Genomic DNA, 23,738 nt, shown 5'->3' with positions numbered 1-23,738 from the left:
TTTTTGTGGTTTCATAATCTGTAGTCGTGGTGTTTTTGGATTTACCATCATGTAATATGTTTGTTCTACATTGATGTCCATTATTAAATGACAAAATGGTTTAAAGAATCTATAATTATTTTAATTGTTTAATCTGAGAAACCATTTTGCATTTTCAATGCATTTTGAAAATAGGTATTTTGCATTTTGCATTTGAAATGCTTTTCTAAAAACCATTTTGCATTTTGCATTTTCAAATGGAAAAGTTTTGACCCATTTCCATTTTGCATTTCAAATGGTTTTGTGTACCCATTTTGCACATCTCTGATTATTATTTCGGGTTTCTTGTACAGGTACTTTGTTTCTTAGTTTTGGTTTATTTTTTTTGTATGCATGGTATTTAAGTTTATTTCAATTATTTCATTGTCTTTTATGTATTTCTATTATTAGGTTAGTTTGCTTGTAAAAAAATTGGATGGTTGTAAAATGTGATGTTAAAATAGAAAGGGAAAAAATGAACTGTGGCTTTAACTCCTTACCAACTAACTGCTAATAATAATCAGGAGGCGGATTTCCGTTCTCCATTCCTAGCCAAGAACGTGACCCCAATGGTTCCATGATAACTCAACACAGTGACAATTCAACACACTTTTAAAAAGTGATATAAAGTCATTAGAAACGATTTTTTTTTTATTTAACCTAACCTAACCTAACCTACTTAACCCAGTTGATAAAGTTTTTGTTTCATCACTTTCCATGACTTTATATAACTTTTTAAAGATGTGATGAATTATCATTGTGATGATTTATCCTATCACCGACCCCAATATACCCATTTCCCTCATTTCAGCCTTGACACAAGCCAGAGCGAATGAGATAACCGCGTAGTCTATGACAAAGCCAAAATGATGGGAAAACTAAATACATACATGTCCCTAGCCATGTTAAAAGAATGGGAAATTGCCTCCACATGTACAAAATTATCAACGCGGTTAGGCGTATGACTACTGAATTTGCTTGTTCGTTCAGCCGCCTGTACTTATTGGCGTGTTGGTATTTAGAATATGGTTTATTATACTTGTATTTTATTTGTATCCTTTTGTCAGGGTATTTAACATGTGGCAGGCATCGATGTGTACGTTGATAGTGGTAGGGAAATAACACAGATACTTACAATCTACGTGACTGTGATGCAACCACATGTAATCTATTGATATTCTACTCTTTAAAACCGGTTTGCATACACGGCGCTACCCGAATTATACTGTACTTAAATCATTTTTTCAAGTGCAGCCATGGAATTAATACTATGTCGAGTGACTAACGATGAAGAAAATAATATATAATAATATTGTTCTTCTTTATATTTACAAACATAAAATTGATCCAAATGAAGATTTTGGGTTCATCCACACAACAACAAAAAATGTAAATTGTAGGGCATTCGTCACCGCCAAGGAATTGCACGAGAATGATGTCAAATTGACTCTTCTTTGAAACTAAATGCTTTCTAACATATTCCGGTAAATTATAATCATATAAACATTGATATTTTCCCACCTCCAGAAAAAATATAACATTCGAATCATGTTCGGATGTCATAAACGAGTAGTAGATTCAAATGCAACCCACGTATCGTGCTACCAGCTATGTCGGTGCCATGCAACTGGCGTCAAACCCGTAGTCAGTGCGTATGCTATGCGCACAAAAGTCGAGTTGCCTGTAAGTGTCTCCATGTACAAATGGCTTTAGGGATGTCAATAAAAGAAAATGTAAATTGTAGGGCATTCGTCGCCACCAAGGAACTACATGCAACTGACGTCAAGTCCGTAGTCAATTGGCTTTAGGGATGTCAATAAAAGAAAATGTAAATTAAGCACACATTTATTTATTCATCCTCCTCTTTGTTGATATTTCATTCTGGTTACAATATCATTTAGGCAGTCACTGATAATACAATACAATAATAGTTAAAATATGTCTATAATATTACATATCTAATAATACTTATGTACAAATATGATAATCATAATAATATAATGCCACACATACACGTGAGTGTTGATGCAAAGTAATAAAAGTCTCGCTTTAAAGGTAACAATAATAATTTTATATAAAAGAAAACAAATTTAATTTAATTTAAGTAAAGTATTCAGTGTCTTAGCCGGAAACACAGGTGAATTAAAGTGTAATCATATAATCTCAAACTTAAGTATAATGTATCAAATCTAAAATTCACAGTTCTTTTGATTTTATCAACATGTAAATAATTCGTATTAACACTTTAAAACATATAATTTACATCTCATATCTATTACAGTCACTTTTAGATGATAAACATTTATAATTACTTATATTATACTGTTGATTAAATATAAGGGATGTGATATTTGATATTATCTTCACTGGTTTCTCAATCAAATGTTTAATGCAATATGTACGAGTATTGAGAATGTATCTTTAAGTAATTAGTTTACAGTATTCTATGGAAAGGTTTCATCCTTTTGCGCTTTATAGACAAATGCTGAACATATTTAAAATATATACAAAAACCATAATGTCTGTTGTGAAAATATTTCTATCTAAATGTGCTATGGCTGAAAAGTGGATGCTTTGCAGTATGCAACCCCTTTGAAACATTTTCACAGAGTAAATTCATTAATAAAACTACAAACTTTCAAGTGTCTTTTAATTCTGTTCTAAACCCTTTCGGTTGAAGTACTTGTGTGGACATCAATAAATTAAATTCAGATTAAATGCTCTAAAAACAATCTCACTTCCTTTTTAAAAAAATTGATAGCACATGCAATTTATAAAAATATACTCTTCAGAGAACGAGAGCTAGCCGATTTAGGATTTTTGATAAGTTTATATAATATACATAAATGCTTTTAAGTGTAATCGAGATTAAGCACACCAAAAGGATTAAGAAACACTTCTAATCAGTTTCTAAATGCATTTAAATAAACACCTTATTTTGATTACTTTAAATTTTTTATGAATGATTGTTTCAAGATTGGCCTACAGAGATGGTACATGATATGAGAGTTTTGCCAATCCTTTTAATATAACTGAATAAATAATGAAGGGAGCAGCCCTCGATTGGCTCAGTTGTGTATCACAGGTTCACAGATCATTGCCACGGGCCCGATAGCGCTTAAACTAAACTTAACAACTATAGACCAAATACTCAGACGGACTCTGGATGAACTTGCGGAATCAGAATCTTCAAACGTCCGCAATATGCAATATCTGGTAAAAATACTGTGAGAAAGCCGCTACTGGTGCGTGACTACAACTCTTAGTTCTTGCGAATCGTTTGAAGGCTCCTTTCCTCCCATCCCGTCTAACTAACACTGACAATACTTCTCTAAATATTGGCTTCATGTGTCGCATTATGAGGAAAATAAACCTACAAAATGTGAGTTAATTTAGAACCTCCTAGAATTTATAAAACTGTTTTATCTATTAATAATACACTATGGTCATGCTAGGTAAATCTAGTATTGATATTTTATAATATAAATTTTGTTTTTTTTTTTATATTGACCAAAATGAATACAGGACTTTTATCAATTTTAAGGTTTAAGCCGAGTTCTACAATTTCTCAATAAGACAATTTGCGTTGAATACAGACCGTAAATGTAGATTAATTAATAATTTAATTTAATGTTTATGTATTTATAGCCCCATGTGGCAATTCCATATTAATATGTAGTACTTTTTATGAAGTACCTATTTATGTATGTTACAGACTAGTTTTAAAATAGGAACATTACATCCACGTCTGTAATAGCTAGTCTGCTTGTTGCAGTGGCAGTGGCAGTGTCCGTGGCAGTGCCCAGCGCTGTACAGAGTGTTCACTATACAGTGCATTGCGCTCACTAGCTCACTGCAACAAGTAGTATGTGCAGCAGATGGACAGATGGAGAGGTGCATGTGTTGGTTATAAAGTATATTTATTACTATTTTAGGTTTACCTTTTACACAAGTTTTGCACTTATTGATAGTGTCCAAATAATGATACGATACTATGTATGTAGTTCATAGTTTAGTAAATGCAAATATAAGAGATTCAAAATTATTTTTACAACACCAATGGTCAGTTACGCCTCGCTTCGACAAGCCGAGAACTAATTCTTAAACAAGGTGATAATAACATATTCATTTTAGATCTGTTTTTGGTATGAGTAACATTAATGTTCTAGAAAATAGCGGCGAAAACTAGGACATTAAGTTCCAAACATTTGCCATAAAGTTATCTTTCAAATTACATTAAAATCTAAGGTCGCCGACATTGTCAGAAATATCTACCCAATATGGAATATCACCAAAGTACTTGCCAACTAGTCATTTCTAAATGTCACTTCACCAAACTTGCGATATGTGGGAAACGGCGCCAGGTGTGCAGGCAGTCACGCGGCCAGGCCCTCGCCCCTGGAGGGGGGCCCCAGCAGAGGCAGGGGCCCGGCGGCCTCGCCCTCTTCGGGGGCCCGGGATCTCTCGTAGTGCAGCTCCCACACCTGCCTGCGGTCCTCCATCTCGCGGCGCCGCTCTTCCACCTCCCTGCGGCGTTCCTCCTCTTCGCGTTCGGGTGGGGGCGAGCTCAGCGAGGATGGGGGCTTATCGCTGAGCGGAGAGGTGGGCCCCGACAGCGGGGGAGGGGGATGCCCAAAGGGGCTGAAGCCCAGTAGCCCTGGGAACTTTGCCCCCGGAGAAGACATACCATTCTGACCGGCATTCTGTTGAATCACGGAGATTTCATTCAGCTGCAAGGCAAATTATCATGTTTTAATTTATTTTCATGAATATTAAGTTTTTTTCACTTCACTGTTATTATTCATGTTTCATGGTGATCTGTAGATCTTACCTTCTGTTGCATGCCATTAAGGAAGGGTGCCGGTAGGTAGGGGTAGAAGAGGTCTGGTCGGCGCTGCAGGAAGTCCGAGTCCTGGGGGCTGAGCGGCAGTGGGCGCGGGGGCAGCTCCAGGGACATGCGGCGGCCGCGGCGGGAAGCCCCGTTCGACCACATGTGCGTGCCCATATGTACCTGAAATCATACCATCATTAGTACACTTGCCAAAAGAGTGGGAATCTTGAATTGATTGTTATTGATCGGAATCTGGAGAATGTAAGTAAGCGAAATGGCGAAGCATTAGTACAGAGCTCACACAACGGTATAACGGTACAATAAGTAACGGCTGCGGCTGCCTGGCTACTACTTGGGTGGAGTTACCTTGAGGTTTCCTTTGGTGGTGAAAGCCTTCTGGCACACGGAGCACCGGAAGGGCTTGTCACCGGTGTGGGTTCGCATATGGATCTGCAGCGCGGAGCTGGACGAGAAGTTCTTGCGGCACACTCCGCACAGGTGCTTATTGGAGAGCGGTGGGGGCCCGGACGGGTGCAGCTGGTGAGGGGGCGGGGGCGGGGGTGGAGCCGGGTTTGGGGCCTGCACTCCGAGGGGAGGCCCGTCTGCAATGCACACACAGGCGGTTTAGTCAGCAGCCAGTGTTATTAGCCGAGGATACACCGAGAAAGCGTTTAGCCGGGTGAAGGGTTAATGAAGCGCTCGATGATGATTAAGGTATTATAGCATTAAGTAAGGTAGGTAAGGTTCTCACTGGAGGGTCGCTTGGGCATGGGTAGGTCCGGGTCCGGGGGCGCCCGCTTGGGTGGGGGCTCCGGGGGTTCGTCCTGCTCGGGGCAGCCAGCCTCGCGGATCTTGTGGGTCAGCATATGCTGCTTCATGTTTCCCTGCAACAGAAGTGGTTCGGTCAGTACTCCCGCCGAGGAGACCTAAGCCTGAGGTAAGTAATGTTTGCGGTCGGGTCGGACTGCCCCTTACCGGGAATGAGAAGGGGCTCCAATGGTTCAAAGCAGTGGCGAACTGCGGCTTGGGGGGGCGCCTGGGGGCACCGGGGACAACGCTCCGCCCCTGGCACAAGCAGCGGCCGCCACTGCTCTGAAACGAGGAAAATATAACAAATATTTAGAATTTAGAATGACAGCGTTTGTCACTGCACAGAAAGCGTATCAAGTTTAAGCTAAGCAGTCAATCATCAATCAACATAATATTGCATGTGGGTCAATGTTTTATGTAAATAATACATATTTACCTATATCTAAAACGTTAGCAGACATTATAATTTCATTACTTTATTTAGATATTAAAGTAAGTATAGGTAGGTACCTAATATCCGTACTAAAATATGATTTATTTGTTCGATATTAAGGTCCGTCTACATGGAAAACTACGTCCATGCGGCAACGACTTGAATGCACTAACAGTTTGTGCAAAAGTCGCAATCATAAGTGTATTTACAAGCCATTTGCGCATTATACAGTTTTGCCGTATTTCCTGCAAATAAAATAATTTACTCGTGCAAATTAGAGCAAATTTAGTTTGCGCAAATTAATGTCTGTGCATGCCGTTTGCGCTGTATACCATTTTGCCGTCTCAACGTACATGGTTACTTGTGTAAATTAGAGTTTTTACAAGTAATATTAAGCATGTAGACGTACCTTCAGTTCTTGTATTATTATTTAATCTTTTAAATATCGAAATAAATCTTCACGGCGGATTTACACGGTGGGATAACAATTACCGTATCGTCATTAAATCGAGAAAACATTTGCCCAATTTTAATCAAATTTTACAGACACGAATTTGAGAATCAATTAAAATTAAATATTTTTTACTCACAATTGTTTTATTACAATCGTATTTACTTAGCGAGTTTTTCAGTCAACACCGCGCGGTAATTATTTCACTACAAGACTGTAAAATAAACAAAAAAAATAATAAATTAAGCATGGCTAATTTGTTTGAATTTTAAATTGCACAAATTTGATAGAATTCTATATTATTCCGAGAAAGCATCCTGCTCACATTCTTTGAAAACTTTAATTTTTTATGCACCTAAAGTATATGTTATTTTAGAAAATAATCTCTATGCAGTGCTCAGAAATGAATAAGTTGATCTAATAATGCATTTGATCGGATGAAATAAAATGTTCTAGTCGTCGACCGGAGGTGACAGGTAAAAGTAATAAAGTGAACCGATTGTCATATTTTTGGCAGCCCTGTCATTCCTGCATCTCGGCAACAGTAGGGCCTGAGATTTGAGCAGACACGTTAGTTGGTTTTGGTTAGTTAGTCAGACAGCTAGGAATAAAGCTGATACTATTCGCGTCTGGTACAATAGGACGGAATAGCTGGACGCGAGCCAGTCACACAAAACAACCTAAGACAAAACTTATTTTTAGTGTATCACAATAATTAACAGCCGGCACACCCGATTATCCCCACCACCGGCGCTCAATCATCGAATTCAATAATACAGGGATGGCAAAAATAAATGATCAAATATTAAAAAAAAAAAAAAGTGGGTGTGTCAAGCCTACGCAAGACAGAAGTGAAACTTCTAGTATTCCTCTCTACACGTATATTTACACGGCATTTTAAACATATTTTTTAAAGTTTATAACAACTTCCTCGACAGTAAACAATATTTATATACTGGAATACGAATGGAACGGCAAAGCGCGCGACGCGAGCGCTCTCGACGGACGACTAAACCAGACTGAACGGCGGACGGACGATACAGGAAAGCCCTGTCCACGTCTGTACCACAGCTAAGGCATGCGCCAAACAAAATTATACTACCGAGTAAAAAAGTACTTAAATAAAACACATAAAAACTTTTATGCGCATGCTAATGATTTGTTGCTTTTACTGAAAACAGTGAACGGTGAACGGTGAGCGGTGGTGGGGGTACCCGCATTTTCGTGTCGATCCTGACTCGGTTTTACTCCGTCCCCGAATTACGCGCCTAAAGAAGTTTCACTTCAAAAAAACAGAAAGCCGCTGATTTGATGGTCATTAAATGTGACGGTGCTTGAAAAAGAGAGTAGTTTATCTAACACTTTATAGTTTAAAAAAATTTCAGATCTATAAACAAAATAAGCTGTGATAATAGCGCATGTGAAAAAAACTTAATTGTATTGCACAATTTTATATATGTAATGTATGATATATATGTAATTGGGTACACAATTTTATATATGTAACTCATAATATATATGTAATTGTGTACACAATTTTTCGATACATTTTCATATTATTTATTTTAACTGTTCAAACGAACAATGTTGGATGTGAAAATTGGCTATACTCTATAAACACAATGTTTGTGAATGTAATTTTTCGACACATGTATGCATTATTTATTTCAATTGTCCAAACGAACAATGTTGGAGGTGCAAATTGATAACTTTTTATTAGAGCTGTTTGTAGATTCGTGTCTACAATTTTTACCGTTTTTCAGATTATTTTTTAAATATATCTAATATAAAATTTAAAAAAATTATATACATATTTAATTTGTTGAATATATATGTACACAGATAAAAATGAGTATTGCAATTTATTAAGAATCACTTCAAATTATTGGTAAGCCGGTTAAAAACGGTTTTAGCGAATGAATTAACGGGTTTCCTGATAAACTTTTAGTAAACTACGAATATATTATCACGTGTTCCGACATCGTGATAATATGTTCGAAATTAACTAAAAGTTTATCAGCAAACCTGGTAATTAATTCTTTAAAGGTCTGCAATCCCGTTTTTAACCGGATTACAAATAATTTGAAGAGATTATTGATAAATTAGCAATACTCATTTTTCTCCGTGTATTACGACAACTTTGTACATTCGATAGCAAACAGTTTGTACACTCGACATTGTTCGTTGGCGCAAGCGATATTTTTGTTTGTAAATTCTGCAGGGTACAATTATAAAAGATGTCGATTTTCGTCAAAAGTAAAAAAAATATTAAAAAGTTATTTTTTGGTATCACGAACCAACGGTTAAACGCAATCGCACCTGCGTCTGAAATCGTATGTTTGACTGGTAACGTTTAATGGATATTCAATTGCACTGGATTTAGTCAAAATACTCTATTGGGTGGAGACACATTACACATTACCCATTTCAGCAAGTCGCTCGCCATACTCTACCAATGGGAATGGATGGCGATCGATATGCTGAAATAAGCCAAGCCACGAGAATATAGTCTGTCATATTCATTAAATAAATGGGCTTATTACTAGATGTACCTACAGTGTACCCAAAACCTACAATATATTATAATCTGCATTCCACACTGTCCATAATGGTATAACATTCTAAATTCACCCTTAAGTATGTACTTAATACGTATGACTAAAAACATTCGATATTATTTTTCATAAATTTTAAACATTAAAAAAATATTATTATTACAAAATAGTATTTAATTGATCAGCACGTTAATATTTTACCGCACTGGAGAACTTTTCATACAAAAACATCCCCTTTGTAAAATTTTTAAGAATAAGTCATGATCTAAAATGATGGTAATGACAACAAATATTGAATTTTCCACATATTTCGGGAGATATTTTGGGCGAGAAAGTTTTGAAAATAGCAATTTTTTGATTAGTTGGCGTAATTACCTTGGTAGAAAAGCCACGGTCGCAAACGTTGCATTTGAAGGGTCGTTCCTTAGTGTGACTCCTGTAGTGAATCTCGAGGGCAGAGTGGCAGGCGAAGGTTTTGTAGCAAATGTTGCAGGTTGTGTTTCCACGCACTAATGACAAACAAACAATTTTTGTTATGGTTGAAACTAAAACAACTGTAGGTATAAAGATATTCCTGCATCTCTAATATAGACTTAATGTAGAAAAAAATTGTTGACAATTTACAATGTCATTAAATTTAGTTTTCCTTGTCCCATGAAGTCTACATACATTATTGAATGTTTTGAATTTAAAAATAATTTGTGCTAAACAGACAATTAATAAACTCTAAACTTAATAGTTTCCATTCCGATTATTACCCAAATCAAATTAGACTCTAAGTGGACATAAAACCGTTTTATTTGTGGTATTTAATGAAATTATTGATCGTCGCTTAGCGATCAATAAGATTTAAATTAAAATTAATCAAACCTAATAATTTTAATTATTATTTAATAAATAATAAAAAACCTAAGTTCCACATTATAGTGTACAAGTTAAAGAATGTGTTTTTTTTAAATGTTGTCAAGCTAAAACTCACTGTACATAAAAAACAATAAAGTTATATAAAAAGGCAGTATTTTTAGTTGAATAAATAAAGAAGTTAAGAATTGTAATTAATGTTGCAGTAATGATCTAGATGTGTAAAGCTAACTCCGATATGAACAAAGTTTTATGTAAGCAAATTTATTGGTGAAAAAATATGTTTTTTGCTTTATAAAAATTACCACGATTATTGTTGCCAACGTAGAAATCGATAAATTAGAATTTTCGCATGATTACCCTGCTGCGATTCCTATTAATTGCTTGTTTAATTATTCGCGGAAACAGTTTTCTAATAAATGATTTTATTTTTAAATAGCTAAAAACCGGGCATTCGTTAAAATAGTGCAAACATAATGAATAGGTAGAACTAAAACTTTCCCAGCAATTCATTGGACTGTTAATTTAATTATTGTCTGGAAAATTATAATTGAGGCGGTCTGTATACAACGCAACGTGTAAGCTCGGAGCGGCGCCGACGGAATTCGTATTGGTATTTAATTTTGTCTTAGATTTAATCGAATCATATCGACATCAAGAATCGACGTGTTCTGGAATTTTGCCAGCAACATGGGCTCAGTAAATAGATTGTTGATGACACACACAATGCTTCTACAGTTAAGTACTTTATATATAAACCCAGTACAATATGTGTTCTGAAAAGTGTCTAGTGCAAGATTTAGTTTTTAAGAAAATCAAAATTAATAAGCGGACGATTTCTGAGTAGGTACATAGGCTGACTTTAGCCATGGTAATTTTTATAACGATTGAATGAATGAAACTGCATTGAGTATTATTTAGGAACATTGGGATAGGGAAGAGGAGAAGAAGCTGATTCGAGGCCTGCCCGGAGAATGGTGTCGCACAACCGACCCCGTCGGGTACTGAGGACTGAGGCCCGAGCAGCTGGGACCCCGCGAACACGAAGAGGTCGGTCGGGTCGGGCAGGCGCTCCGCTATCCGCCTACCTGCGGGGCCCAGCGCCAGGCCGAGGGGGCTGAAGGGGGTTCCACCCAGCATTGCGCTCGCCAGAGACGACAGCGCGCCCCCGCCCATAGCGCCTGTGTCCGGAGGAGGGAAACTGTACAGGTTGGCGAACGGCGGCCGGGGGGTCAAGTCCATGGCACCCTGGGAAGGCGGAGGCGGAGGCGAGGGGGTCGTCAGCTGCGGGGAAGGGGCCGAGGACCCGTCCCTCTCAGCAGCAGGTGGAGCGGGGGTGGAAGTTCTCGGCCGGCTCTGGTGAAGGCTTTCTGCGGGAGAACTCATATCAGATGCTGACGGGTGAGATGCCATTGTCGTTATAGTTTTTACTTGGTTTTCGAGTGCTGCCAGTGATGCGGAGAACGAGGGAGTTTCTGGCTCCCTCTGTTCGACCGACCCTCTTTGACTCGAATTATCGTCAAAATCATCTCGGTCCATCGTTCCGTCATCACTGATATACTCGTCTTTAAAATCGTGGCCCATGTCTCGGAGGTCGGAGAACCCCGAGGGGGGCCTCCCGGGCATGTGAAAACCCTGTGAGAAAAAATGTCCTGGTCCGGGAAAGCCGCCCATACCCGGCAACTCCTTAATCTCCGCAGCCTGTATTTGTTCGGGCGTCAGGTCTGTGGGCTCTCCCGTGTGCAATCTAATATGCTGCTGTAGAACCAGCGCGTTGCTAAACTTTTTGTGGCACACTGGACACTGGTGCAGGACTCTCATGGGGGGCTTCATTCTGTGTACCCCCATGTGAGTTTTTAAGTTACCTTTGGTAGTGAAAGCCCTTCCACATATTCGGCACCGAAATGGCCTCTCACCCGTGTGAGTTCTGTAATGCATCTGCAAAGCGCTTTTACAAGATAATATTCTTTGGCAAATAACGCATTGATTCGGATCTGTCATTTTATTTTCTATGTTATCGACTAATTGTTGTAGTTTGGTCGTTTCAGATGCTTTGGTTACTTCGATTAAGCTTTCCCAAGAATTATCATTACTTCCTGGTCGGGGGAGAAGAGAATTATAGACGATGGGATCCTTAGTCGGGTCGGCGTCCATCATCAAGCCGGGCAGGCCTGCGGCGTGAAACATGGATAAGCTCCCAGAGGAGGCACTACTAGGAGGGGAGGCATTATAGAGGTATGGGAAAGAGGGGGGCATTCGTCGTCCCACAGGTATCGAAAGGGAACCCGCTATTGACGATGTCTTACTTGAAAGGTTTTCCGGCTGGTCAGGGTCGCGCTTCTCGTGGGACTGGGACTCGGGCTCGGGCTCGGGACTGTCACGCCCTTGAAGGTGCAGGTTGTCCTCGCTGCTGTATTTGGAGTCCATACTGCACTCGTCGTAAGGCGAAGGCGAGGGAAATCTATCTGGCTCCCGGTCAACATCGGGTGATTCTCGATCAATGTCAGGTTCTCTTTTAGGCGTAATTCGATCGTGATCTTCAAAACTTCGATCTCTCATATGTTCTTCATCTTGCGGTTCCATTTTGAATCGGTCCTCACTGGGTGCGTCTAGTGGACTCGACGGAGGTGGTTTACTAAGGTCGGCAGGAATGTCTTGCTGCTCGTCTCGGAGGGCGAACAGTGGATGCAGAGGTGATGGCTTGTCGGAGAGTGGTCTCGGCGGCATGATATCGCGGGGCGGCGGGCGGTACAGCGGCAGGCCGGGCGGGAAAGGCGACCCGCCTGGTGGAAAGGGCATCGGGTGAGGGGGCATGCCGGGCATGGGGCCCGGAGACAGCTGTGCCAGTAACGGGGGGTGGTATTTATCTAAATGCTCCGGGATCGGGTTAGGGTTCATTTTAACGTGCGGGAACTTGGCCGTGTGGCGCTGGAAGTGCACTTTGAGGTTGCCCTTGGTAGTAAAGCGGGAGCCGCACACATTACATTTAAAGGGGCGTTCACCTGTGTGGGAGCGGATGTGGATCTGCAGCGCGGAATCGCTGCCGAACACCTTTCCACAGTAGCGGCATCTGTGTTTGAAGAACGGTTCGTTTCTGCCACCAGATTTTCCATCATAAGGCGACATCTTTCCTGACTTCCGGAAGGCAAGCTCATCAGCGAGATTATTTGCCAGCAATCCCTGCGAAGCATTGTCTAACACTTCCTGCGCCCGCCTCTGAAGCATCTCCAGGGTATTCGGTGTATCGATCAAAGACGGTAAAGGTTCGTTATTCGTGATGATAGTTGATGCCAGAGAAGAACAGATCGAGCTGTAAGGTGGGTGTGAAGATATTACATTAGGTGGAGATGGTGTCGGAGGTTTCGGAATTGAGATCAGCTCCTGTTTCAGCGACGGAGGCTGGGGATGTGAGGGAGGAACGGCTTGAGATGTCGGGAATGAAATTGGCGTGTCTATTCGGACGGGGGTCGGTTCCCGGGTCGGGATCTGAGTCTTGGGTGGCGAAGGCGTCGGTAATCTGGGCGGCGGAGGACGCGGTCCCGGTACAGGGGTGTGGGCTTCGCTAGAGGGTGGCGTGACCGATCTGTCGTCCTTGGGCCTCGTCAAAGAAAGTTGGTTTTGTAACTGTTGAATCAGTTGTAGTTGAAATACTTGTTGATGCTGCAGCGTAAATAATGTGCTTTGGAGGACGGCCAACTCCTGGAGAGCCGCTTCATTATCGGAATTATTAGCCATTGTTGTGGCAGCGAATTGAGCCACTGCCACTTTGGTGTTTTGTAGAGCCTCCAGGGTGACGTGACTGGCGGCTGGGAAGGGAAAGGGCACTAGGGGGGTGGGGGTGGCTCCCTCTCCGTCCTCGAGGCTGTTGTTGTTTTCAGCATCTTGCCGGTGCCGTCGGACTTGCTCGAGCCTCTTGCCTCCCTCGACGAGTTCTTCCTCGACATCGTCATCTCCCGGCTCTGGCTCCATGCCTTCGTCTCCCGAGACCACCATGTCCTCGGGGTCAGAGGGCATGTTCTCCTCCTCCAGCTCGGGGGGCACGCTGTCTGCGCGCGCCTCCTCCGCCCTGCCCGGCAACTCCTCGTACTCCTGGCGGATCAACTGTTGCTGCATGTATGCCGGAAGGTCTCCGCTAGTCCTAACGCTTTCTTCTTCTGAGCCGGATCCAGAGCTTTCCCCTGAAACAAAAATATTCACTAAGATTTGGATGCCAAAGTAACGGTTCAATCTTATATAAACGGTTAGGTAGGTCTTAATATATTATACTTTTTGTATTCAAATTAACTTTATTAGTTTATTAGCATTATTATAATAATAATAACAAATCTCCGTTTTAAAATGAGTGGATTTATTTAATTACAAAAAATTTAAAAGTCTATAAGCGTAGGTACATAAAATTTATTCTGCCTTAATTCTTTTGAATTTTCAGTCCTCGAGAAAAAAGATGGCATAGGTTTGTAAGATTAAAAAAAAAATTGTACGATAATATATTATATTCTGAGTTTTTAAAATATTTTATCATTTCGATTGTAACAAAGGTTAGTAAATTAAAATAAAAACCATGGAAAGTAATGATAATGTGCCCCCAGTAGACAAATAAAAAATAAATCACAAAAAGTAGGTAGGTAGGTATCGAAACAATAAACTAAAAGTTTTCGTTTTAAAAAAATAGCTTACGAATAAAATCATTAAATATTAAAATCAATAGTAAATAATAATAATTTTGAGCATAACATGCCCATAATAAATTCATTGTAAATAAAAATAAAATCAAGCTTTCAAATTATTGTTTCTGCTACTCAAACAGAGATGGCGCTAGTTGCCATTTCCCGATAGAAATTTAATTTTGTTGCCGTCGGCAACGAAATCTTTGACTCCAACCAACTTCAATACTGGCTCGAAGGAAGTGTATAATAAATGCATATACCTAAATTGCTTTCTTATATGTTATTTATTGGTAGTTTTCGCTCGTTATCAATAAAATTATCATTATTAATGAATTGTTAAAAATTTTACTAATTAATATTCACGAAACTATTTTCTATGATTTATATTTTGTAAACACGTTTTTGATACCGCATGTGCCGTCTAAAATAATGCGAAATAAAACCTGTTTAACTAACTCGAAGATTTCATAGTAAATTAGCAGCAATGCATTCGACTTTTTATGGTTGGTAATAGCGTACATTTTGACTCTCTTCTTTTTAATTTGCCCATTTGAAATGCATTATGAATTTAGGAAACATTCACAGCACATTAAATAATCCATAAAAACAAGTTTATGATATTGGTGTTTGAACATTATCACTGAATACGCAATAGGTGACAACAGGCGGTAGATATTTTTAGAAATACCCAAGGAAATCTTCAAAATAAATTAGAATTATTGTGTCGTCCATCACCTACTGGTTTTATTGATGTGAAAACAGGAAAACTTTTATCGAATTTACAGCTAAGATGATAAATAATTTATAAATTTATATGTGTACTTACTTACGCATTGAACTATAAAGAAGCTAAGTACTACTTAGGTACCTATAGCAGTAGACAGGTACATGTAGGTAGGTAACTACAATGTTTTTTTTGCTCGATGGTAGGTATCCATGGCATAATGGTCCACATATATGACTCAAAGCCGAAAGACTGCAGGTTTGATTTCATAAATATTGACCGGTCAGTGGCTGAGTTGGCATCGTGTTTGGGACTAACCCAGAAGTAGTGTGTTCAATTCTTTGGCTGGCTGATATATTTAATTTATCGAAGAACTATTGACGCAACATAAATTATAAATTCATTACATTTCCGATTATTGTATCTAGCTAGCGCAGACCCGTGAACAATCATGGGAGAAAATATATATAAATAGTTTCCTCGTTATATGATTTTTAACAACTATGTACTGTCATTGAGCAATAAATGTTTATAACAATAATCAAATGGAAATACACAATAATGTATCTGTGTTCTGGTACTTTTTTCTTGTCGGCAGGTATAGAGAATATAAATACATCAATGTCATCAGGTTAATATTAGTATATTTTTTTAAATGTATAATTGTGACATTAGCGCCACTGCGGAAATTGACAAATTACCCTACGACATTTCTGTGCTCCTGGTATGTTTTTTCTTGTCGCAATGTTCGGGTTTATTATTTATAACTTACCTAGAACAGATCTGAATTCACAAATCATTAAAATAATTTTCTGTTAAGGCGATGCCATACGTAGTAATGCAAAATCATGTGTTTTTGGTTTGAAAATTTGGTCGTCTAGAAATGTTTCAGATGCTTTAATTAAATACTGCGAGTAGAATACATCTTGGACTTTGAAACAATCGAGTATTTTTCAGATAAGTCTTTTTATAAGCCCAGAAAAAAATAATGTAAAGGCCTATGTAAAGTGCTTTTAAGTTCAAAATCTCCTACTTACGAACCCACTTCTTTCCATTCTTCGGTTATGATTTTATTGTATAATGTGGCAAAATAAGTTATTTATAAAATGATTGAAAAAAAAATAAATATTTATGCCTGAACATCCACAAAATAAAATACAAGGCACTTTTTGGCCATGTTTTTTTATTGCATAAATCAAAACAGGCGGATGGTGTTAAGCGGGAATTTAAACCCTATCGCCATCTACGTAAGGGTTGTTATTGATGGCGGCTCAATTTAAAATATTACACGACGTAGTGCATCGCCTTAAAATATTATTTGATCTACTACCTACTTTAACGTTTGACTGAATTTTCCAAACAAACATTTGCAATTTTAAATTCAAATCAAAAGATCTAGAGTACATTGAACTGTAGCAACAGACAAACGGAGCCCCAACTAAAATTAGTATTTTAAATAAATTAATAGATAATATTAATAATATTGTGTTGTTACCTACGTTGTTGATAGGAGTGTCAAAATGATTAAATTTTCTTGAAATACATTGATTGATAAGTAGATAATATTTTTCAATAGTTAAAGTCAAAGAATAGTAATTACTTTTATCAACGTAAATATTCAATAAAAAGATTCAAAGCTCAAATTAGACAGGTCAATTAGCCACCACTGACCATCTCTATTTTTTGCTGGAGAAGGTAACTTGTACCAAAGTAAATATCAATTCTAGAAAATAATAACTCTTTGGTAATATTATTACGAATCAACATAGGAATAAAACAAAAATTTTGAATACCTATTTATTATATATATTAACCACTATTTGGTTGTTTTATTGTTAATATCCTTATCGGGTATACACTTCACAGGTTCAATTATATTATTAATAATTAATGCAAATGTATTCATATTTTATTAATAAACGTAGAAATCGACTTTTTAATTTGGCAGTAAAAAGCCACCTTTGGCATAATATTTACGGTCGCGATCCGAGAGTTGCTAAAATCGGTTTTATTGCCAATTAATATAATATGAATTGTTTACGATGGAGGCTTGTGAATAAACATAACTAACATGCTTCTTTTATACTTAGAAACTGCATCTTTTTATAGCCGTTCAGACGGTATCTTACAAGTTCATTAATAATTCATTTAATATTATTAAAATTAGTTGGTATGTAGGTAAGTAGGTAGGTACTTATAAAGTTTTCATTATTGAACACTTTTATTTGATCGTTCAATAGGTATAATATGACCTTTTTATAATTAAATTTAATAATGCTTATTACTGAATTTTAAAGTAGGTACCTGTTAACATTTTTTATATATTTAAAGGGGCGGGTACCTACCTATTTGGCACCACAACTAACAATATTGTTGTTATCGGTTTTGTTCAATTTTCAAATAAATATTACTTAAATAGGTAAGTACCCGATACACAAAAAATACAAATGCCTTTCATTCGCCGAGGTGTTTTTAATCGCATCGTCGCTGTTATATCTAATTAATTTAAGAAGGTTTTACGTGAATTTTATTTTTTAAAAAAAACTGGTGTTGGTTAAAATATTTATGTTGCTACCTCCAATAAACACTTCGCGACTGTGAATATTCGTCGTCATTTTTTTAGAGAAGTTGTTAATAAATATCATCAGAGATATCACCTCGAAAATCTATCTAGGTAATTCCTTTGATTCAGACGGCACAAAATTGCTTTTGAGTAGGTACCTTTTTCTTTATTATCAATTAATTTTTTGTAGCAAAAGCGACACAGCTCAAAAATACTCATGGGTAACATAGGCATCCTATTTTTGGTTCAAAGTAAAAACTGGTAGAATTTCGGACGTGATTGAAGTGGGCAAAGAAAATTCGCAGAAGAAAAAGTAAAATAAAAATGTTAAGATATAAGTGCACCCAACAGGCAATAAACCATCCCAAATGACAAAACATCGTTGTGAAGAATTTGATTATTAATTATAATAAGTAATAATTTTACCTTGTGATAAAACCTTTTCTTTACACATCTCTATAATATGTTTTGAAAACACATTTACGTTTATTCGTAGTTTGAATCGAATATCACCAACATATCTAAGGTAAAATTAATTGTAAGGGGTTGCAGATTTTAATAATTTATTATTTATGGTTAAAAAACAGTTTTTTTGATTGTTTGTCAGTGTGCACAACGAATGACAAATTAAATAAAAGTGTTTTTGATGGTGTTGTCATTTTATAATCGAGAATAAGATTGAGTATGAGTGCGATATTCAAACATGGATAAAATTATTTTATTACGACTAAGTAGGTTTACCAACACGAGTCGAGAATAAAATCTAATATATTCCACTGATTTAAATGCAAGGTTGTAAAAATATTGCCATAATCCTTGCAGAAAATATTCGTTTCATCATGCCTGAAATTCTGGGTGGTGGAAACCAGTTGCAAATGTAAAAATATCCCACTTCGTAGCGTGGTTTGTTTTTTTACGATTTTATGCGGAAATAGTTAAAAAATAGCGTCCTCAAAAACTTATTTAGTTGGTTGTAAAAAAAACCACTCTATTGAACTGGAGAGAAAAGCAATAAAATTTTACCATTCTTCTGCAAAACTATATGCGTTTTTATTAAGTATAATACACTGTCATCATAATATCTATTACGTAGGTATAAGGTAAATAAATATAATTTATCAAAACTAAGTAGGTATTCATATCTTTTCTCATTTTGTCTATTTCTCATAAGTACGAACTTTAATGAAATACTTTAAACACAAAGAATAAAAATGATCTTTTGCGCTCGTTAGCTTGTCTTTTGTCTTGTAATTGAATTCATAATACCTAATCTAACCGTTGAGTAAATATTTTTTGGTCTTGTTAAAATTAGAAAGAGCTTGACGATTAATCAATCAATCAATTCAGACAAAGTAATATACTAAAATCGAATTGAATTGAATATTGCAATTTCTCTTTTTGTTGCGCTGATAATAATATCTACAAAATTAATTACTTAATTTTTCTTAAGAAATTCGCCTTTAAAATGAATTATTTGGAAAGTTCAAGAAATGTTTTTCTGACGATACAAAAAACCATACATTTCCCAAGTTCCCTATAGACTGAATTCAAAGTTCTCCCTCTAATGCACAACACGTGCATTTCTATAGTTTCCCTTTTATTATTTTAGCAATTAGTTTTCTCAAGGGTAGGTAGGCACTAACAAATATAAAAAGAATGTATGGACTTACCCCGAGGATGTTTTGTTTTATCTTTGCTGCTGGCTCTAAACTGTATTCCATACTTTATAGTCCCGAATTGTATCATTTTGAACTACAATTCAATTTTATTTATAACATTAAAATAATGTTCAAAACACTTCAACATTGGAATCTCACTGTTCGCTACATCACACTGTTCATCTTCATATGACTAGAGAACCTTTACGTGATAATACTTTATAGTGATGTTGGTTTAATTCGAAGCACTTTAAAAACAGTCATTCGGGTTAAATGCTTTTTTTTAGTATTTTTCGCAGAATCACAATAATAAACGCATATAAAAATAATAATAGAAATGCTAAATTTTTGTGGACATAAAAGTAGATAATAAAAATCAACTGACGTTTATTAGCCGATGTAAAAACTGTTTATATTATTATTTTGAATAATTATTGTTTGAAACTCGTACGATTAAAATAATATGAATGGTGCAGGTGTATTGATAACGCGATATAAAATGGTGTTGTTTGTTTGCTAGCACTGACAACGAGAATGAGAAGTTCGACAAAAGGACCGCGCGCGCTTTCTACGTCCAGTCGGCCCGGCTCGAGGCGGCTCAGTGAGGCTCGTGTCGAGTGGTGATGCTTGGGCGGCCGGCCGCGCTGCTCTCCGCGCCTCGACTGAGGCCCGCGCAGCCGCCCCCGCCCCCCGCGCGCGCCCCGTCGCTCTCCCCGCCCGCACAGTTATGACAGCGGGCGTGGCCTCGACCAATCATAAATCAAACATTGTCCATTCCCGCCAATCATAACCCCCGCCCCTTTCCATATTCGGGGCGGGGCATATTTACATTTTCATAACCGCGGCATTAATAAGCGTCGCCCCTTTCATTACATTCACCCTGCGCCGCCGGCCTGCGCGACGGTCTCAATTTCTGATTTATCGCCGGTGATAAATTCTCCTCCTGTGATTGCTTTATGGTACAGGCTGATTATTTATGGCTCTGTGACAAATCAAATTAATATTGTCGACTGATATCTGTGTTCGGAAGGCAGATAGGCACATACTTAGTCAACACTAGGTAGGCACGTCATAGGTAAGAGTACGTGTACGTACTTGAGGAAGTAAGGTTGATGATAGATTATCGAAATGGCACGAATTACAAACGAAACTCATCTTATAAATAAATCAGAAAAATATTTTAATAATTTGAAAAATTGTTGCCACCCTTAAAAATCACATTTTCACTGTGTATGTAGTGACTCTCGAAAATTTTCAGTACCTACTTAGTAGAACGTATCAAACAGATTATTTTATTGATTTTTTAAAATTTTTGTGCCTACCTAATTAGTTAGTTTTCAATACTAAATCTAAATACAATAAAAAATCTTTTTTTTTGAAAATATGAAAAATACAAACCCACGTCTTCAAAAGAGTCCTACTTTGGTTTTGGATACACACATGAAGTTAATTAGGCGCGAAGATATGATATCGTAAAGTCAATTTTAAAAAATGAAGTACCTATTCATCGGATGCAAAAGAATTTAATATGTTGTGTTGCTACGCTATTCTTTGTTAGGACAATAAATTTCTGCTCAGAGCTTTGTAATAGTAAATAAGTATCTAAGTCTACGGTCGAACAGAAGTGGGTCGTCGACCGAGGTGGTGGATTGAAAGGTTTCATTACAAACACCCTGAAAACTCAACTAAAACCCAAGTTTGGAGTTGTTAAGGAGGCCTTTACTGAGGGCAAACACTTAAGGACCCTCTTTGTTACGGCCTCGGAACATTTCTACGCAATCTTGTGAATTTGACCGCTGGATTCAAACAAATTAAAATCCACGATTACCTAAACCCTCAATTTAATGTTAGATTTATTTACGAATGTACAAGGTAACCTACCTATTCAGTACTTAAATGTAAATACAAACTTTAAGTACCTACCTACCTATTTACTATGTTCGTGGTGAATTTGACCGCGATAGTTAATTCCTTAAGAAGATATTAATTAGTAGTAGGTATGTTGTTACCAACATATTATATAGGTATTTTCGCAAAGACAATTTTTAAGATTTTAATTGTAAAAGATTTGTTTTAAGGCGATTCACTACGTAGTAATTTAAAATCATGTGTTTTTGGTTTGAAAATTTGGACGCCTAGAAATGTTTCAGATGCTTAAATTAAATACTGCGAGTAGAATACATCTTGGCCTTTGAAATAATCGATTATTTTTTAGATAAGTCTTTTTATAAGCCCAGAAAAAAATAATGCATAGGCCTCTGAAAACTGATTTGAAGTTCAAAATCTCCTACTTACGAACCCATTTTCGGTTATTGTTTTATTGTATAGTGTGGCAAATTAAGTTATTTATAAAATGATCAAAAAAAAAATAAAATTTGTGCCTGAACATCCACAAAATAAAATAAAAGGCACTTTTTGGCCATGTTTTTTTCTCGCATAAATCAAAACAGGCGGATGGTGTGAAGCGGGAATTTAAACCTTATCGCCATCTACGTAAGGTGTGTTGTTGATAGCGGCTCGATTCAAACTATTACACGACGTAGTGCATCGCCTTAAGGAAAGACAAACATTCCCGGGTTACGAATAACCTGGCAATATTTTAAAATCTCCTACTACTACCACAGTAAGCAGAAAATGTTGCTTGCGTTGTGATGGACGACTTAGCCAGCCGAGATACTGAACACACTACGTCTGGGTTGGACCCAAACGCGATGCCAACTCAGCCACTAACATAATATTTCTATACTATACTTAATGCCTACACGGAAAAAATGACTACGACGTTTTTTTATCAAGATACTGCTAAAATGTGACTGCATGACAATTTCCTAATAAAATATTAGTCATTGAGAATATATCTGAAAACGTGTTCATGCAGGTGTTATTGTCGTATTAAATGCATATAATGGACGAGATGCGACAATATTATTATTTTTAAGAACACGTGTTCTAACTTCATAATAACATATTCGTGCTTTAATAATAGTTTGTTATGAAATTTGTCAAACCATTCGTTATAGGCCCCAAAAACCCGTTTTTCATGAAAACGAATAATTTGACTAGATTTATAATAAATTGACAATATTTCAAATCAGTAAGTTTTCTCCGTGTATAAAGATAAAAAACATAAAATGTTGTGTTAATTGGGCATTATATTTTTGGGAAAATACATTTATTCCCAGAGTTTTGAAATAGAAAAATAGTAAGGTTATATATTTTTGGACGGAATCGAATGCATAATTTTTTTTATATGATAACATACACAGAATGTGACGGTTATTGGACCATAGCTACCTACCTACATATATCCTCAATTTAGGGTTGTTATAAGGCTGAAGGAAGCGGTGAGGACAACCAGATAAAGAAAAGGAAGATTAGAAAGTTCCTGGCTGTTTATATATGGTCACTAACATCTAATACTGCCAAATCCATTTGAAGAAACTTTTCGATTCTGAGAGGCAATCTCTCACCAGAGCGATACTGAGAGTTGATATAGATTTCTTTACCAATCCTATCACATGGGAACAATTTAAAACCAGTAAAAAACCAAATTACGAACAATTTCACGAGCATTTGATTTTATGCTATACTTTTTAAGGGTCGTAAATTTCGGGCGCTCTATTTTCGAAAATATTCTCATAAAACATCTGACAAGCGGCCATTACTAAAATTTTATGAAAAATTTCTACGTCTGATCTGTTATCCAACACTACCATAACAGTTATTTCACTTTTTATTTCTTCAAATTACAATAAACATAGGTCGTTACTGCGGAGCCACGATTTCACGGAGACGCTCTTTGAACAGGGAAGTAGGTAGGCACTTACCTATTTCAAAGTATATTTCACTACCAATTTTCTATATCTAAATACAAATTCGAAGTATTTCTTCTTCGTCTATTAAAACGAAAAATTTAAAGACATTTACTCTAAAAGTATCTATCTACGTAGGAACGTAGGTACCTACCTATTTAATTTTACTTACGAGCTTTTTCTTGGGAACGACTGCATGGATACTATTCATTTAAATTATTTTAGCGTTCAAAATTGGTTTAAAATTCGAAACAGTCGGTTGGTAGATAGGTACCTACTTCTTTAGGTACAAACATAGGAAGCTACCTGTGTATTTAAATAGTAGATATATGCGAGGAAGTACCTACCTACCTAG

The 23,738-nt window shown here is 37.0% G+C and overlaps 1 protein-coding gene across 3 annotated transcripts; it reads right to left on the bottom strand.

The window, feature by feature from the left end:
* Positions 1-1,847: 1,847 nt before the first annotated feature.
* salm (spalt major) lies at positions 1,848-20,156 on the bottom strand. Of its 3 annotated transcripts, XM_089651460.1 has the most exons (8): positions 19,584-20,156; positions 11,048-14,137; positions 9,474-9,607; positions 5,825-5,941; positions 5,601-5,733; positions 5,216-5,451; positions 4,850-5,029; positions 1,848-4,748 (listed from the first exon to the last, which is right to left on the bottom strand). In XM_089651460.1, the coding sequence occupies exons 1-8, from the start codon at positions 19,657-19,659 to the stop codon at positions 4,395-4,397; spliced, it is 4,320 nt and encodes a 1,439-aa protein (XP_089507586.1). In that variant the 5' UTR covers positions 19,660-20,156; the 3' UTR covers positions 1,848-4,394. The 3 variants fall into 3 exon arrangements, with proteins under 3 accessions (XP_089507586.1, XP_089507587.1, XP_089507588.1); XM_089651461.1 differs by lacking the exon at positions 5,825-5,941; XM_089651462.1 differs by lacking the exon at positions 5,216-5,451 and having other exon boundaries at positions 4,610-4,748.
* Positions 20,157-23,738: the final 3,582 nt, after the last annotated feature.

Source organism: Hesperophylax consimilis, chromosome 4 (assembly GCF_061612785.1).
Source record: "Hesperophylax consimilis isolate HC1 chromosome 4, BYU_Hcon_1.0, whole genome shotgun sequence".
NCBI classification, from domain to species: Eukaryota; Metazoa; Arthropoda; class Insecta; order Trichoptera; family Limnephilidae; genus Hesperophylax; species Hesperophylax consimilis.
The sequence above is the reverse complement of the archived record's forward strand: the minus strand, read 5'-3'. Positions and strand labels throughout refer to the sequence as shown.

What these genes read in the sequence shown, in the direction of transcription:
- salm (XM_089651460.1), bottom strand. Translation starts at nt 19,659, where the DNA reads ATGATACAATTCGGGACTATAAAGTATGGAATACAGTTTAGAGCCAGC. An exon ending in CCTGGCGCTGGGCCCCGCAG is followed by an intron (nt 9,608 to 11,047) that starts GTAGGCGGATAG and finishes GTTTGTCATTAG; the next exon opens with TGCGTGGAAACACAACCTGC. An exon ending in GGAGCCCCTTCTCATTCCCG is followed by an intron (nt 5,734 to 5,824) that starts GTAAGGGGCAGT and finishes CTTCTGTTGCAG; the next exon opens with GGAAACATGAAGCAGCATAT.